The sequence below is a fragment of the Mustela putorius genome, unplaced genomic scaffold (assembly GCF_011764305.1).
Source record: "Mustela putorius furo isolate JIRA1106 unplaced genomic scaffold, ASM1176430v1.1 tig00003909_pilon_pilon_pilon, whole genome shotgun sequence".
NCBI lineage: Eukaryota > Metazoa > Chordata > Mammalia > Carnivora > Mustelidae > Mustela > Mustela putorius.
This window is the reverse complement of record NW_025422057.1, coordinates 33,810,097-33,828,945: the sequence shown is the minus strand read 5'-3', so window position 1 is coordinate 33,828,945 and position 18,849 is coordinate 33,810,097. Positions and strand designations below refer to the sequence as shown.

At 36.4% G+C, this 18,849-nt stretch overlaps 1 protein-coding gene across 4 annotated transcripts in view; it reads left to right on the top strand.

Moving 5' to 3' along the window:
- Nucleotides 1-18,849, top strand: part of EXOC6 (exocyst complex component 6) — a 252,592-nt gene that overhangs the window by 194,246 nt on the left and 39,497 nt on the right. For all 4 annotated transcript variants that reach the window (XM_004749653.3, XM_004749654.3, XM_004749656.3 and 1 more), the window contains one exon: nucleotides 11,661-11,734. In XM_004749653.3, coding sequence (XP_004749710.1) covers nucleotides 11,661-11,734 — 74 coding nt within the window. The remainder of the gene's footprint in view (nucleotides 1-11,660; nucleotides 11,735-18,849) is intronic.

Below are 18,849 nucleotides of genomic sequence, written 5' to 3'. Positions count from 1 at the left end.
GGAACTTGTTAGAAATATGAATTGTTGGGTTCCATCTGCTGAATTGGGAACTCTGGTCATCAGACCCCCTAGGTGATTTTCATGCACAATGAAGTTTGAGTACTACATTATATGGACCTTCCCTTCATATTGGCTTAGATTCATTATTCAGGATTTTATGGGTTTTTTTTCAGCCAGTTAATAATTCCCTAATTGAATCTAACTCATGGTTTTGCTCAAAATGTTTGTCAGATGCCTTCCTGGCATATCGGGGTAATAATGACCATTGGATTTTTCTTATTAATCAGTCTATTCTTTAAAAGGAGGAAATGATACTACTATGATTCTTCATAAACCCATATTGACTAATAATAATTATTTTCTCTTCAAGAGACTCAGAGATCATTACTTAAAAGAGTGTGACTGGTTTTTGAAACTAACATAAAATCTTACTAGTCTGTGTTGTACTAGTAAGAGATCCAGAGTCCAAGGAAGTCAGGTAGCAGGGATCACGAATTAGAGACCATGAACCATAGAGATCCTGGGCAAGTTAAGAAAGGCTTACAGCAAAGGCTTAATTAAGCAATAGGAGGTGGGCATGAAATATAAGCACCAAGAATGGCCTTTATATGGGACACCTAGGTGTCTCGGTCAGTTAAGCTTCTGCCTTCGGCTCAGGTCATGATCCCAGGGTCATGGGACTGAGCACCAAGTGAGGCTCCCTGCTCAGCGGGGAGTCTGCTTCTCTCTCTCCCTTTGCCCTTCCCCCTGTTTGTGCTCCCCTTCCCCTCTCTGTCTCTCAAGTAAACAAAATCTTAAAAAAAAAAAAAAAAAAGAATGGCCTTTATTCTAAGTTAGATCTTCCTTTAATTGGGTTTCATCAGAAAGCAGAATATTTATTTTTCCATCCTCATTACTTTATGAAAACATTATACATATATTTCCTGGCCTCAGATTGTCAGTCTACAGGCAGAAACAAAAAGGGCATCTCACAAAAGTTGGGAAGATGGGAAGATGGAAGTAATTTCACTTCTGTCATCATTCAACCATGTGCTTTTAGTTTTTGTTTTATTTTTCTGGTGGTGAAAGAATTAGCACTGATACATTAGTGTGATCCTTTATTTTTTTTTAAGCAATTTTTGCTAATATTCCTTGTAACACACATACTTGTGAGTTAAATTGGCTTGAGCTAAAATTTCAGTCTGCAACTGACTTTTTTCCCATGTAAAGTCAACTGATTCATAGGAAGATTCATTTATTCAAATATCCAATGAGAATCTATTACCTGGTATATTACCTGGAAATCCAAGATGAGTCAAGCTTCAAAGATCTCATAGACTGGTTGGGAAGAGACAGACATGTAAATAACTATAATAGAACATAACGGCTCTTTTTAAATAGCAATTCTTTATATAAGTACATATTACTTGTAGTGGAGAGGGAGCAATTCTTCATTCCACAGGATGGAGAAGATTGACTATAACAGAAGTGAAGTTTAAGCTGGGTCTTAAAGGATAGGTAAGATTTCATCAAAAGCAGGGAAGGGCATTCTGAGCAGAGGGAATGGCATAGACAAAAACATTATGGTGAGAGAATGCTAAGGGACTCTTCAGACAGTTTTGTTAGGTGTCTAGACTACAAGATGAATGATGAAAGCATTGCAAGATATGGCTGGAAAAAGTTAGATGCCTGAATGCTTGGACTTTATTTAATAAGCAATGGAGAGCCACTGAAGCTTTTTAATAAGGACTATGATATGATGAAATCTGTCATGGAAAGTTAATTCTGTGTCATGTGGAAACTGAACTGAAATGAGATACTGCCAGTAGGCAAACCTGGTAAAAAACTATGGAACTTTTTTGTGAAGGATAAAAAGAGCTTGAGTTTGGACAGTTGTAATGAAGAGGATGGATTGCAGACATTTGGGAGGAGAAAATACAAAGAATTATTAAGTAAAGGTACAATTTGATATGATTAAGATGGTTAGAATCAGGGCGCCTGGGTGGCTCAGTGGGTTAAGCCGCTGCCTTCGGCTCAGGTCATGATCTCAGGGTCCTGGGATCGAGTCCCGCATCGGGCTCTCTGCTCAGCAGGGAGCCTGCTTCCCTCTCTCTCTGCCTGCCTCGCCGTCTACTTGTGATTTCTCTCTGTCAAATAAATAAATAAATAAAATCTTAAAAAAAAAAAAAGATGGTTAGAATCACACAGTGAAAGAGAGAGAATGCATCTCATGATTTCGGGATTGGGGGCAGGTGAGAAGAGGGAGAAGGAGATGGAGGATGGAGAAAGGGGGCAAAGAGAGAAGAGATTTAACATCCAGGATAGATAATTAAATCCAACATAGAATTTATAATTACAGCACCTTATAGAATGCTGTGTTCACAGCATACTTGTTGAAAAATGAACAAATTAATCAGGAAGTCTCTATAATTTACATCTGTCTCTCTTAGAACTCTGCCTTTGTTGTCAGAAAGTTAAGGCCAACTGATACACCATACTTTAACTCAAGACCATTTAGGATCTTGATACAGATAACAGATCATTTATAAAAATTCTTCACAGGGGCGCCTGAGTGGCTTCAGTGGGTTAGATCCTCTGTCTTCGGCTCAGGTCATGATTCCAGGGTCCTAGGATCGAGCCCCGCATCGGACTCTGTGCTCGGCAGGGAGCCTACTTCTTCCTCTCTCTCTGCCTGCCTCTCTGCCTACTTGTGATCTCTGTCTGTCAAATAAATAAAATCTTAAAAAAAAAAAAGGGAAGAAAGAAAGAAAAGAAACACACACTCTACTGACTGAACCAGCCAGGTGCCTCCTTATGTAAACTTTTAAAAAAATTCTTTCAAATCAGTCTTACAGAGGTCTGAACATATGTCAGGAAGTTGAGACCATGGTTCCAGTGCTGGCTCTGCCTGCATTTTGGGCAAGTGGCTTTGAAACCATTCAACAATTAAGAGGCATCAATTTTTTCTATAAAATATGGGATATGGAATTGATAATTTCCAAGATGCATTCTAGTTTAAGATTGGGAGGCAATAAAATTTAAGGAAAACAAAAGTGGGGCTTTGGAACCATACATTCATTAATTCCTTCTTATCTACTATATGTTTGGTATTTAGGCAACATAGTGGTAAACAAAACAAAAGTCTTGGGGTGTAAGCCCTGGGGAGACAATCATTAAATAATTGCACTAGTAAATATGACTGTAAATTGTTAAGTTCTATAAAAGTATAGAATACTATGAGAAAGTATAAGAAGTTAATCTAATTTAGATAAAAAGTTGTATAGAAGATACAAGATAGAGTCTATGCATGATGAAGTGGATACTTTTGATTAACTTGACCATATAATCACAGTGCTGCTAGAGCTACCTGATTGGAGAAGTCAGGAAGGCATCCATTTGGAATTTCAAAGGTAGCCACCCTGAAAGCTGCACAGAACCTTTGATCCTATATTAGACTTTGTATAACTTCAAGAGAAAGTGCTTCTTAGTTGGAAGAGCATTTGGCACACTTGGTGTGAAGCAGATGTTCTAAATCTGTATGTGTGCTTTTGTTTTATCCTTATTAAACACCTATTATATATTGGAGCCCAGTATAGATTCCTTATAAAGGCAAATGCATAGAAGAAAATATCAAAAGGTATTCTAAGGTTTTTATAAAGGTATCTCAGAAATCCTTTACATCACTAACAAAATACAGAATATTTCCAAAGCATCAGGCAATCAGAAAGAGTTGAAATACCCCAAAATAGATCTAGAATGTCCTTTTTCATACATTCTGTAAAAATATCCAAATGAGGTTATCCACTCTTAAGAGTTTAACATCTTAAATCCATAGATATTAGAAAAGCTCCAGGTTGAACTGGTCTCTGTTTCAATGGTAAGTTATTGAGGAATAAGTGAATCTCTAGATATAAAGGCCTTGGTCTTTTTCATTTTGGATAAAGGCTTAGCCTACTTAAAAAAAATAGATGAGGCTTTTTATAGATTGTGTGTGTGTGTGTGTGTGTGTGCACGAGCATGTGCATGTGTGTTAATGGCTTTGACCTCAAGGCCTCTTATTTTAACCTTGAGAAAAGACCTATATTTCCAAATAAAAGGATTCAGGGGAAGTCATGTGGATATATGCCATAGAACAATATTTCAGTGTCTCATTTTAGAGTACACTGGATACTATTACACTATTTGCCTCACTGAATTGGTCCTGGTTTTAATAGCACTTATGGTATCAGATTGAGCCTACTTTGCCCATATTCCAAGAAAAAGAGATGAGTAGATATGACTTTATATAAATGTGAGGTGATGACTACAGAGGGTCATTTGGTCTTAGAGGCTTGCATCCCATTGCTGCCAACCACTTGTAACAATAAAAGTCTGAGAATCAAGAACTTTTAAGACCCCGGACTCCCAGTCATGAATTCTTCACCACCAGAAAAACCACTAGATGGTGCTCTTAGTCATTCCTTCTAATGACAGAGCCAGTCCACACAGGATACCTTCTTTGCCTAGCCAAAATCTGAATAGCTACTTTAAATCTTCAGATCTGGCAAGAAATAGAATTATAAGGAACCTCTTCAATATGCAGACTACTAGTATTCATTTTCAATCATTTATTTAGTTACAAAATTATTCCATTTTATAATGCCCCTGCCTTGTCATCCACACACAGTCTTGAGACGAGCCTAGCCTCCTCACGCTTTCTCTCAATCATTTGTCAGTCTTTTGGTCTGTTTGCTCTTAGAATCTTCCCCTTCCCTCTATCCTGGACAGTTCTGAATATCCTTGTTGATGTTTTCCAAATAATGCACATTCTCTGCCTTACAGTAAAAATAACTATCTGCCTAGGACAAGATTGTTTAAGGACTCATACCTTCTGCATTTAATTTCAGGGAAGATTATTTTTATGCCAGAATAAATACTTACAGCCTGACGGCATTTTTTTTTTAAGATTTATTTATTTTAGGGGCGCCTGCGTGGCTCAGTGGGTTGAGCCTCTGCCTTCAGCTCAGGTCATGATCCCAGGGTCCTGGAATCGAGCCCCACATCGGGCTCTCTGCTCAGCAGGGAGTCTGCTTCTCCGTCTCTCTCTGCCTGCCTCTCTGCCTACTTATGGTCTCTCTCTGTCTAATAAATAAATGGAATCTTTTAAAAAAAAAAAAGATTTATTTATTTTAGAGAGAGCATGAGCCCAAAGCGGCAGAGGGAGAAAGTATCCTGAAACAGGCTCCCCACTGAGCAGGAACTCTTGATCCTGGTCTGGATCCCAGAACCTGAGATCATGACCAGAGCCCAAATCAAGTGTCAGATGTTCAGTTGACTGAGACTTCCCTCATAGCCTGAGTTCTTAGCAGTTTTTGTACCCCCCCATACCAAACCCTATACATCTATATGTGATCCGAAGAATGAAATTTTTTTGTTATATATACAAATAACTCGTGTTTTTGCCTACAGATATTCTTTATTCTCTTAAAATTTCAGAGATGGCCAATTTGAAAGACATTTTTGTCATTATAATCACAATTTACATAGCATGTATTATTTTTCACTTTTAGTTTCTTCTAAATTAATTCAGACTTGTCTCCTTCCCAGTTAGGCTGATACAGCAAAGTTTTATTCTGTTGTTATAAATGACCTTCTCAGTAAGGTCAGATCTCCATTTCTAGCCTTTCTTTAAGGATATTTTTAAACTTTGGGTTATTGATTATTATAAGGTTCCATATTCTAGCAGAAAATACGAGGAAATAAGTATGTCATGAAATCATACTGTTTTCAAAACAGAAGTGGTTAAAAAAAATGGATCATTAAGAGAAAAAAAAACCCAAAGATTTAGAATAACTTTATTTAACAACTAACTTTAGGGGCACCTGGCTGGCTCAGTCAGTAGAGCATGCAACTCTTCAACTCTGGGTTGTAAGGTTGAGCCCCATGGTGGGTGTAGAGATTATTTAAAAATAAAATATTTTTTTTAAAGAAACTTTAGAAAGCCTGGAAACTACTTTTTCCTCCTGGAAATTATTTTTAAATATCTTATGGGAAGACCAAGATCAATGTATGTTTTTTAAAAATATCCTTCATATCCTTCATGGCATGGCTAAATGACCCAGACACAGATATCCTAACAGGAAAGTAGGCATTATTAAATAAAAATAATAAAAAGATGACCTAAGAGGGGTGCCTGGGTGACTCAGTCAGTTAAGTGTCTGCCTTCAGCTTAGGTCTTAATCTCAGGGTTATGGGAGAAAGCCCAGAGTCAGGCTCCCCGCTCAGCAGAGAATCTGTTTCTCCCTCTCCCTCTGCCCACCCTTCACTGCTCATATGCGCTCTTGCTGTCTCCAATAAATAAATAAAATCTTAAAAAAAAAAAAAAAGATGACCTAAGGGAAAAAAAACATAGAAACTCCTAACTATGATAAATCATATATAAAATAAGGATCTGGAAGAGCCAAAAGAGAATCTGAGGGCATACTTACAGGGATCCCAAACATTAGTATTCAGTTATTTAAAACTTCAAAGGTTGAAATCTAGCTCCAGAATTATTGGGACCATTAGACAATATTAATAGAAATGAGTTATATGTATTACTATTCATTCGTTCAACACATTTACTGAATATTTCCTATACACCAGACATGGATTATATAAAGATAAAAAGATGTGATCTCTACTTCTCACAGCTTCTTGTTTAGTGGAAGAACTCACAATTTAGTTTTAATTGATAAAAACATTAAGGATATTCTCAGCCATCCTCAACTATTTTGAAATAAATGCAATATATATACACAGAATGTTACAGCTTTACAGTGCATTAGCCACATGTGGCTATTAAATTTAACTTAAAAATTCAGTGCAGATAGAGAACATTTCCATTATTACATTAAGTTCTTTTGGACAGCTCCATTCATGATCTAATCAGCAAGTTATATTATATATCAATTACCAGGACTCGATAGCATTCCTTTAGAATTTATCTGTTCATTTGTTTATTTCCTTAATTCGTTTAAGAAGCTTTTGTTGACTACTCATTATATGTCAGGCATTGTGCTAGGTTATAGGGATGTAGAAATGGAAATATATTCTCTACCCTCAGGGAGTTCATGGTCAGGTGGGAAGACCCAGACAGGTAAACAATTATAAGATAGCAAAATGGGTGATGTAGTTAGCCTGTGCACAGGAAATTGTAGTGAGAACACAGAGGAAGACTAAACCAGTATACAAGATAATGGAAATCTTCCTCTGAAAGTGATGATTGAATGGAAGGATGAGTAAGAGTTATCTGATAGAAAAGAAGCGGAGAAAGGCTGCCCCAGGCAGAAGGATCACAGATACTGTGCAAAGAGACTGTGGTGTATGCAAGGAAGTGCAGGTAGTTTGGCATGGAAAGAGTTTAAGGTGCCTCTAGGGAAGGGGTAAGAGATGAGACTAGAGAGATAGAGAGACCTTATTTGTCTTGCTTTATCATGAAGATGATGGGGAACCAGTGAAAGACGTTGAACTATGATGTGGCACAAATTACAGTGATACCTTAGATAAATCACCCTAGGAGTAGTGGATGGAAAGGTAGCAGGGAGACCAGATAGGAGTGTGTGTTAGCATCCAAACAAGAAATGAGAATAGCTTGAACCAAGATAGAGACAGATTCAGGCTGAAGATATTTCAGAAGATAGAAACAACAGGATTGGCGGAATTTTGGGTTTAAAGACAGAAAAAGCCCAAAGTGCTATGAACTAGAGAGTTGCACTTCCATATTGGTTAGTTTCTTGTGAGAGATAGGATAAAAGGTGAAAGGTAAATACTAATGCAGATTCTGGATCAGTGGATTGAATGCTAGGAGACCTGAATTAGCTATGTGATCCTGGGCAAGTCATTTTACTTTTACTTTTCCTAATTTGTAAAATGAAGGACTAAGGGATTTTCATGCCAAGCCTTCAGGGGTCTGGTGGAGGTTTTTTGTTTTTTTGGTTTTTTTTTTTTAAGATTTTATTTATTTATTTGACAGAGAGAAATCACAAGTAGATGGAGAGGCAGGCAGAGAGAGAGAGAAGGAAGTGGGCTCCCTGCCGAGCAGAGAGCCCGATGCAGGACTCGATCCCAGGACCCTGAGACCATGACCTGAGCCAAAGGCAGTGGCTTAACCCACTGAGCCACCCAGGTGCCCCTGGTGGAGGTTTTTCAAAGGGAGTGTCTCTTTCAGCTGCTAAGATTTTATGCTCCATTGTCTGCATGTCCTGTTACTAAAATAAATTGTGATGATCAAAGTAGGTGGTGTGTGAGAAACTGCTTTGTAAACTATAAAGTGGTATATAAATTTGTGGGACTATTATAATTTCGACACGAAACTCTGGCTTAATGCCAAGTAATGGAGCTTAAACTATAGTGCCTTAAACAGGAGCTACGAGAAAAGAAAACAACAGATTATTTTCAGTGCAGAAAAATTCTGGGAGATAAAGTAGATAATGATTCTAAATGTAATCAAAATTGAACTTGTTTTTTATGCCTGATATATAAAGTAAGTCTCCCTGTGTTAGAGGAAGTATTTCTTTTCTTTTTTTTTTAAGATTTTATTTATGTATTTATTTATTTGACACACAGAGAGAGATCACAAGTAGGCAGAGAGGCAGGCAGAGAGAGAGAGGGAAGCAGGCTCCCCACTGAGCAGAGAGCCCGATGCGGGGCTCAGTCCCAGGACCCTGAGATCATGACCTGGGCTGAAGGCAGAGGCCCAACCCACTGAGCCACCCAGGCACCCTGGAAGTATTTATTTTCTGTGTATGTATATGTATATGTATATGTTGAGGTGGTAGAAGCTGAGCCAACATTTACAGTCTTGATTAGAGACCACTAGGGATTCATAGTTAACTGTTGCTTGGGAACAGTAGCCTGAGACTGGGGCCAAGAAAGCCAGCATGCTAGGTAATGTTAAGAAAACTACTTTTTAAATTAAAAAATACCTTTACTTTTAATAGGTAATTGTAGTTTTGCTTATTATTTTTTAATTAAGACCTGTTGGTACTAGAGAAAGACAACTCAGTTATTTGGGACATGGTTAGGGGGTCACTCTAACCCTAACCATGGGACATGATGGGGTCACCACAGTATGAAAGAATGCCACTTTTCATTGTATGAAAAGATAATGATGTGAGTGAATTATACTAACTAATGAAAAGCAGGCTAGATTTGCTCAATAAACTTAGTTTTCTGGAAAAGAGGGCCTGAGAAAAGTGCATGTGGTCATATATCTCATGACCATAACTATGTACGTAGTACATAGCAGAGAATGAAGAAATAAAGGGGAAAAAATGGTGTACCTCTGACTAATAGAAAGGTTATTCCAACTTGAAAAGCACATATACTCAAAAGCATATATAGAATCCATTCATCTTATTTGTGGAAGAGTCCCTTGCTCAGGCTGTATTTGCTCTTATTTTAGACACAATTCTAATAGTCAATTAGCTGACTGACCAGCTCAGGACTATTAAAGGCAGGGGCACCTGGGTGGCCCAGTTGTTAAGAGTCTACCTTCAGCTCGCAGCATGATGTTGGGTCCTGGGATTGAGCCCCGCATTGGGTTCCCTGCTCAGCAGGAAGCCTGCTTCTCCCCTGGCTTGTATTCCCTCTCTCACTGTGTCTCTCTCTGTCAAATAAATAAGTAAATAATTTTTAAAAAAAACTATTAAAGGCAGCATATTAATAAGATGAATGAGAACAGAGAGTAAGAATTTATGTTAAAACTGCAAGAGAGAAAAAAATTATAAGAGCTAGACATAAGAACTCAAACAGCATAGCATTCTTTTTTTTTTTTTTTAAGATTTTATTTATTATTTGTTTGACAGACAGAGAGGCAGGCAGAGAGAGGGGCCCTAAGCAGGCTCCCTGCTGAGCAGAGAGCCTGATGCGGGACTCGATCCCAGGACCCTGAGATCATGACCTGAGCTGAAGGCAGTGGCTTAATCCACTGAGCCACCCAGGCGCCCCAGCATAGAATTCTATTTAAAGGGGGACGTTAATAACATGGCAGTCCTCAGAATTTATTGTATGGAATTAAAAGCATTCTTAACAGTAATCCAGAGAATTAAGAAACATTTAAATAATATTTAGAATACTCAAAAAAAGTTTTTTAAAAAGGAAGTATTATGTCACAGTTTAAAATTCCATAAAAAATGCTTAAGTTTAAAAAATTAACATTATATTAAAACAAGAAAAACTTTGGGTGCCTAGTTGGCTCAGTGGGTTAAGCCTCTGCCTTCAGCTCAGGTCATGATCGATCTCAGGGTCCTGGGGATGGAGTCCCGCATCAGGCTCTCTGCTCAGCAGGGAGCCTGCTTCCTCCTCTCTCTCTCTCTCTGTGCCTACTTGTGATCTCTCTCTGTCAAATAAATAAATAAAACTTTAAAACAATAACAAAAACTTTTGACATCTTCATTTCCTAAAAATACCAGCTAAATTAAGCTATGCTAGACTTTCATATATTTAAAATTAAATATATTATTCTGAGCCTTTCTAGTCAATATTTCACACATAATGCACTAAACTAAGAGTTATTTTTGTTATTCTGAGAGCTGTATATATAGGGTGCAAATTTAAATGGCTTTTAAAATACTGGCTTAGATAAATTTATAAATGGAAAATCTGTAATGTTTTGAGGGAGAACATAGAATGCTCTATACCTCGTATAGAGGTGTTCTCATATAGAGTGATAGGTCCTTTTTACGACTCAAAAGTCTTTTGTCTTCAAAATAATTCCTATTGGAATCATCCTTCAACTTAACTAAACAAGCTATGTTACTAGTATTATAAATTTTTAAGTACAAGAAAATCATAGGAAAAAGTCTTTCGAGGGGCACCTGGTGTGGCACAGTTGGTTAAGCCTCTGACTCTTCCTTTCCACTCAGGTTGTGAGCTCCCGGTTGTGAGATCCATCCCCGAGTCCAGCTTTGTGCTTAGCATGGAGTTTGCTTAGAGTTTCTCTCTCCCTCTTCCTCTGCCCCTTCCCCTCTCTCTAAAATAAATAATCTTTTAAAAAAGTAAAGAAAAGAAAAAAATCTTTTGAAATATTTTTCAACCTTGTCTTAAATATTTCTTTAGTTTTTAAAGAGGTGAGATTCCTTTATGGGGAAAAAAAATTACTAGAAGACATGAACAGACATTCCTGCACCATCCTCACATTGCTACTTAGAACACTTTACCCGTTGTCTGCATGTAAAACTGACTTTTTATGTGTCTGGCCATTATTGCTTTTAGCTAGAGGTAGGATTTTTATAAGCATGTTCTGTAAAAAAGGAGAAATTTTGAAATATGTTGACAGCCATGGAATTGGTATAGTTTCAAAATGCTTCTATAATCATTCACCTAAGGCTAAATAGAGTCAGAAAACTTTTCTTGATTGAAGTATACTACTACTCTTGAACTTTATGTGGGATAACCATTCTAAATTTATTGTAATTAAGGATTACAGTGATTAAATGGTAGATTAGAAGTTTAAAATTATTAAAATACTTGTGGTAATGGGTGTGGAGAACATTCTCAGTAGTGAAAATTGAAGGTCATAAATAGTCTTCATTTGAAATGGTTACATGTAAATATTACAATACATTTGTAATGAGTAGAAATTAATTTAGTGGTTAAATCCTTGTATATTTTGCAATCTTGTTTTTATTCTTGTGGTGTTGTTTTTTTTTTTTTAATAGTGTTTGCCAGCTCTGAGCCTGTGCCAGGATTCCAAGGGGATACCCTGCAGCTAGCATTCATTGACCTCAGACAAGTAAGATATAATAATGTAGATCTCATTATTTTTGCTTTCTACCGTTGCCTTTTTTTTTTAATGCTATGGGAATGCTTGTTCACCTTGAAACAATCTTTCTTTGTGGAAGTGCTTCTTTTATAACTATATGTTTGGCCCTTCTCTCTGAACTGGTATATCTATTTGGTGTTTCAATGTCATGGAACAATTTTATTGGTGAATATTTAACTTATTCATTACCTGCTAAGCTCATGCCTAAATAACTTCATACTTTGGTTTAATGACACTTGAAGTTTGAGTTATTTCTTAATGATTTCATGGTCCTATTATGAAAATTGGTGGTATAAATAGTTTCAGGACTCAAGTTAAATGTAAATTATTAGAACCTAGAAAGTAGCCTCTTGCTTAAAACTGTGGTAAAGAATGCTTTTTTTCAGTAAATTTTCTGGGGGCTCTTTGGTGGCTCAGTTGGGTGGAGGTCTGCCTTCAGATCAGGTCATGATCCCAGGGTCCTGGGATTGAGCCCCACATTGGGCTCCTTGCTCAGAAGGGATCTTGCTTCTCCCTCTCCCTCTGTCTGCCATTCTCCCTGCTTGTGTGCTTGTGTACTCTCTCTCTCTATGTAAAATAAATACATAAAATCTTTAAAAATTTTCTGAATGCTTCCACAAAAAAGGACAAAATTACTTTTTAAAAAATAATAATTATTTTTTAAAGATTTTATTTATTTATTTGACAGAGAGAGACTGTGAGAGAGGGAACAGAAGTAGGGGGAGTGGGAGAGGGAGAAGCATGCTCTCCGATGAGCTTAGGGAGCTCGATGCAGGGCTCCATCTCAGGATCCTGGGATCATGACCTGAGCCAAAGACAGATGCTAAACTGACTGAGCCACCCAAGTGCCCCCAAAACTACTTTTAGAAAGGTAATTATAAATTTACATAATTCTTTTCTGGTCATGTAACTCTAAGTAGAGTAACAAATAGGATAATTTAAAAATCTTTTTTTATCATTTTACTAGTCTTTGAAAAACTTCCTACCCTTTTTCCATCTCCCCCATGTTTTTTTCTTATTCGTATTCTGCCTCTTTCATCCTCCTCCTTTTTCTCTCTTAATTCTAGGATTAAGGAGCTTAATAGAGCTGGGAGGTACAAGGGTATGGAGGAGGGGAAGATCCAAGGTAGAGGGCTCAGGGATTTAGACTTGACAACAAGGTGGCTACTGCCCTTGGCAAGAAGAACCAAATGGAAATGGAATTAGAACAAAGCCAATGTGGGAGTACCTGGCTGATTCATTCTGTGGAACATTTGACTCTTGATTTCCAGGTTGTGAGTTCAAGCCCCACTTTGGGTGTGTAGAGATTACTTAAAAATAAAAGCTTAAAACAACAACAGCAACAGCAAAGCCATTGTGATATCAGTCTATTAATGGTCCCATCCCCTTTGGGGTAGAGATGACTAAGATTGGGCTTCACCATTGATGTAAATAAATAGACCACCACAGTGATGTTTGTGGCAGGCCCGGTTTGAGTAATGAAGGAGTTCTGATTTTAGTAAGTGTTTGAGAATACAGCTGTTTTTGCTTTAATTCCAAACCAGTGTTCTATAAATATGTATGAACTACTATGTACTGATTATTTAGAGAGGGCTGATATAGTTGAAATAGACACAAAAGTAATGTAAAAGAGAGTTTTGTTCTTGGGGAGCTTAAAACTCTTCTAAAGATACAAAACTCCCATGAACTCTGCAGGAATACTTACAGGACAGTGAGTCATGTGGATATAAATGGTATATCTTCAAGTCAGGTTTAGAAGGAAACAAAAAAGTAGTCCTACTTCCCAGTTTTTTATTTGTAAAGCACTGAACATATAAGATATATTAATATTTATTTCTGTTTGAAATCAGTGCTCATGTATTATGCCAAACCAGAAACAATGTTATGGATGACCTAGATCTGAGAATGATTACCATTACTAAGTTGGAGAAGATAGTAAAAATTTAGAAGGTGGACTCTGAACTTTTATTCCAGTTTACCCAAAGATATTCTTTTTATAGAAGGTAGATCTATTTGCTTTAGGATTTCTCTCTGTTGCAATCTTACTGCCCTGAAAAAAGATTATCTAATACAGCAAATAGAGTTCTTTAGCAGACTGGAAATAAGCTTAGTTGTATGTTCATTTCTCTGTTGGGTTATAGCCACTGACTGGGGTAGATTTCCCTGTTATAAGAGCATGAGTACGTTCTCTAAACCAAAGTGTATGTAATTTGAGGGTATCTCCTATTATACATAATAGGATATTAGGATAATTTTTAAATCTTTTTTTATCATTTTACTAGTCTTTGAAAAACTTCCTACCCTTTTTCCATCTCCCCCATATTTTTTCTTATTCCTTTTCTTTTCGTATTCTGTTCATTTTCTTATTCGTATTCTATTATATATAAATAATCTCTTCACAGAAAACTTGAAATTTATTATGTTTTATATAAATTGTGTGAATTTATATGGTTTTAAATAGTTTGTGATCACATTGTAGGATTGTGAATAGAACCACATTTGAAACTGTGGGTAAAGATTCTGTTCTTTGATTTGTTTGTTTAAATAGATGGTTGGCTCAATGCAATTAAAACTGATCGCAAGTACTTTCTTCCTTCAAAGACAATCATCATTTGACACCAAAAAATGCCTCTTTACAAGCATATGTAAAGCATTTCCTCACTAGGAACTGTTATTAAGGCACACCAACAAATATTAGTAAATATCTCAAGTCTTTTTGGTTGAATTTACTTTTTAGTATGTGCTCTTACAGGCATTAAGTTTTGGTTGGCTTTTCCTCTTCAGTATGTGCTCTTACAGGCATTAAGTCTTGGTTGGCTTTTCCTCATTGGCATAATTTTTTAAAGAAACTTTTAAGTGAATACAAAAAAATCTGTTAGAAACATTTAGAATTCTAAAATCTATTCTGACACATGTAAAACTCTTAAAGATTTATGTAGAAATACCTATTTAATAAAAAACACAGTTTTAAAGTTTGATATTTAGTATTCAGTACAGGTTACTAATGGATAAATTTTAATGAGCTAATTTTTAATATATTAATTATTCTAGTTTGAAAGAGAGGCTTAAAATAATTTTTCCTAAATATTGTTAAAATTTAATCAGACTCTATTTTTGTACACTTGGCATTCTGAAACAAGAAGTTGCAACTAATTCTTGTTTTTAGCTGCTAGACCACTGAGATATACTTGATTTTTATGATTTTAGAGGCTTGGATTTAATAACTTGACAAAGATAATTATTTTCACATACATTTGTTTCTCAAATTAGTTTATAAACAGTTAAGTGGTTAAATGCCAAGTATGGGAATTGATTGAAAATAAAATTAGTCTTTAAAGTCTCATATGTGGTGATAGAAGTTTTTTGTATCAGATGTCAGTGTTATTTAAAGATGCCTTTCAAGTTTCAGTAGTGTTTTAATGTTCCTGACTTCATAAAGACCTTTCATAGACTATTATTTTAATATTTTTATATCAAGTACTGTATCACCAAACATAAAGAGAGTGCTAACACTTTTTTATTTACATTTCAGTTGGGTTTCTGCACTTTTCCCTCTTTTTTTCCTAGTCTGTGATCCATTTCTGTCTTAATAGGGTGGCTGACAGTTCTTTTCAAGTATACTTAGAAAGGCAAAAGAGCCCTTTTCATAGTACTTATAAGGGGTCATGCTTCTGTTTTTTAGTTTGAATTTGATACTGCTTCATGAATTGCTGGGTATGAAAGATTAGGAAGTAGGTCCAGTGGTCAAATTTTACCTGCCCACCCGGACTTTGCCCTGAGGTCAAACTCCTGATATTTGCTGTTCTGAATAGAGGAGTTGATGACAAGTATGAGCTGATACAAGAGGAAAGTTAGAACCATATCAAAGCTGAAGGCAAGAGAATTGGGATTCAATGAGAGACTGTAGCTAAAAGATGGATCATCAGAATTGCCCTCTTTTAAAGAAAAGGAAATAGCTGACCTGTTAGTGAAAAAGACTTTATCATCCTGCCAATCACATGCTTGCTAATGGAAGCCAGTTATCTCAACAACATTGTAAGGTCTACTACCGCATAGACAATGCAGAGGACTAGTGGTGCTGGTACTGCCTCATATGAATATACTGTCTGAATTTTAAGTGTGCTGTTTTAATATGATTTGTATGTGTAAGCTTTTTTTATAAGTATACCCTATCACCCTCTTACCCCTAGTTCTGAAATTAATTCCCTGAAAGAAGGACCGTGTTATACTTATATGTGTCTATTTTCTTTTACAAAGACTATTTTGTTAAATGTAATCTTTCAAATGGATTTCAGATAAATATGTAAAATTCTTTTGACAAGTTATGAAAATCATAAATATATCAAACTATTTTTATTTTAATACTCTTTATACAGTATACAGAATTGAGTGATAATTTTTTGTAACTCATTTTTTTAAAGTAAGCTTACACCCAACATGGGGCTTGAACTCATGACCCCAAGATCAAGAGTCACATGCCAGCCTGGTGCCCCTATAACTCATTTCTTTTTTCTTTTTCTTTTCTTTTCTTTTTTTTTTTTTTTTTAAGATTTTGCTTATTTATTAGAACACAGGTCGGGGGAGGGAGAGGGAGAAGCAGGCTCCCCACTGAGCAGGGAGCCTGATATGGGGCTTAATCCCAGGACCCCTGGATCATGACCTGAGCTGAAGACAGATGCTTAACCACCTGAGCCACCCAGGCACCCATATAACTCATTCTTAATACACAGAAATATTTCACTAAATAGCACTAGAAAATGAGATGTCCCATATAACCAAATTTTAGTTTTTGTATAACTGAAGATTAGTTTTAATCACCAAAATTTTTAAGATAAAGCCAATTTTATGGGAAACCTTAAAAAATATATCTTACCTTTATAGCTTCTTACTGAACATAATTCTCACAGTAGGTTGAACATCCTTAGTTTGCTAATCCTAATACTAAAGCCTCTTTACCTCATTCTGTTTCACTTTGTGATAAGTTAGACTGGTAAGATGTATTGTTGCTACATTTGACAATACCTTGATAATCTTTTGGCAATATCAAGAAGTTTAGGTAGATTGGATCATAATGCAGTTATATGGATTTGAGGCTATAAAACAGTCTCTTGGGGCACCTGACTGGCTGAGTTGGTAGAGCATGTAAGTCTTGATATCAGAGTCATGAGTTCAAGCCCCACATTGGGCAAGGAGTACCAGTAAGTACCTCAAAAGAGATCCTACCCCTTACTGTTCTTTCAGCCATTACCCTTCTCCCTCTCAAAAGATAACCACTGTCACAACCTCTAATACCACAGATAAATTCAGCCAGATCTTTAAAAAAGAGAATAAAAAACCCTTTGCCCACAGAAGTTGGCTGTTGTATCATTATCACCCCAGAGCAGTATTTCTCAAAGTGTCTTTCCAGGAACAGTCATTTCTCAAGATGAGAAAAGTTTTCTTTAAAGTTTTTTCTAAGTCAGACAGGTTTGGGAAACACTTTATACTCTAATTCCCTCTTAGAGACTTAAACCATGTGCATTAGAATTGCAAGGACTGAGAAATTCTTTGGTGATCTAGCATTTCCCAAACTCATCACGATTATGTGATGATCCCTCACTCATTCTGGGATATATTACATGAAACATACTTTGGGAAATGCTTCAAGACTCTGGCATCACCTTCTAGATGTCTATCTTATATAGTCTGGAATCAGCATACTTTGAAAATAATGATTTGGATAATAAATACCTAGAAGAAATGTGAATTATATGTATAAATGACAAAGCTAAGAGAATTGCCTATAGAATCAACATGCTGTTAGTGATAAGTGAAAGCCAACAAAGTTAGTTTAGCAAGGAAAATATTAAATGTTATATTTAATTTTTTAACCTTTTTTTGTGAGTAATTTCTACACCCAACATGGGGCTCAGACTCAGGAGTTACATGCTCTTCCAACTGAGCCATGCAGGTACCCCCTGTATTTAATATTTTTTAATTTAATTAAAAAAATATAAGATGTAGGAAATCTGACTTACAATATGAAAAAGATCTGGTAGTTTTAGTTAACCTCCAAATAAACCAACAATTTGCTGGGAATTCTTAGACTGCCTTTGTTTAAGGGTGATATTTAGGTTAGACACTTTGTTTGGGGGCTATTAAGACTGTGCCTTGAGTAGTACATGGTGATTTAGACACAATTACAGAGCACAGAATTCCAATTCTAGTGATGGATCAGATACCTTGTCATAGGAGAAGAGCCTTTTAAAAACCTGGGAATAGGGATGCCTGGGTGGCTCAGGGTCCTAGGATTGAGCCTCCACATCGGGCTCTCTGCTCAGCAGGGAGACTGCTTGCCCCACTCTCTCTGCCTGCCTCTGCCTGCTTGTGATCTCTCTCTGTCAAATAAATAAATAAAATCTTAAAAAAAAAAAAGAAAGAAAGAAAGAAAGAAACTCTGGAAATATATAGTCTGAAGCCTTAGAGGAAAATGAAATATGTGGTTCCTATTAGCCTAGATTTGAGTCAGGTATACTATTTTTTTTCTTCCTGTTACAATCCTGTGCCATGAAAATGACCTCATAATATTCCTTTCCTCATCTAGGATTAGATCTTATTCTTTTTTTCTTTCTTTCTTCCATCCTTTCTTCCTTTCCTTCCTTCCTTCCTTTCTTTTTTTTTTTTTTTTTAAGTAGGCATTATGCCCATGTGGGGCTTAAACTCATGACCTTGAGATCAAGAGTCACATGTTCTACCGACTGAGCCAGCCAGGTGCCCCAGATCTTGTTTTCAAGTATTTGATTTTGGACAAACTAGGGGAAAGAGGAATGATCATTCCTCTGAACTATGTGTAGAGAATTTGAATTGTGCAAAATATATTTGCATCTTATAGCACTTTTCAAATAGGTGCTTTGTTGAAGTATAACATACATTCAGGCAATTCTTAGCTGTACGGTTGCTGGTTTTCATAGCATGAATTCATCTCTGTAATACCCAAATCAAGAAAGAAAACTTGACCAGTAAGTACCTCAAAAGAGATCCTACCCCTTACTGTTCTTTCAGCCATTACCCTTCTCCCTCTCAAAAGATAACCACTGTCACAACCT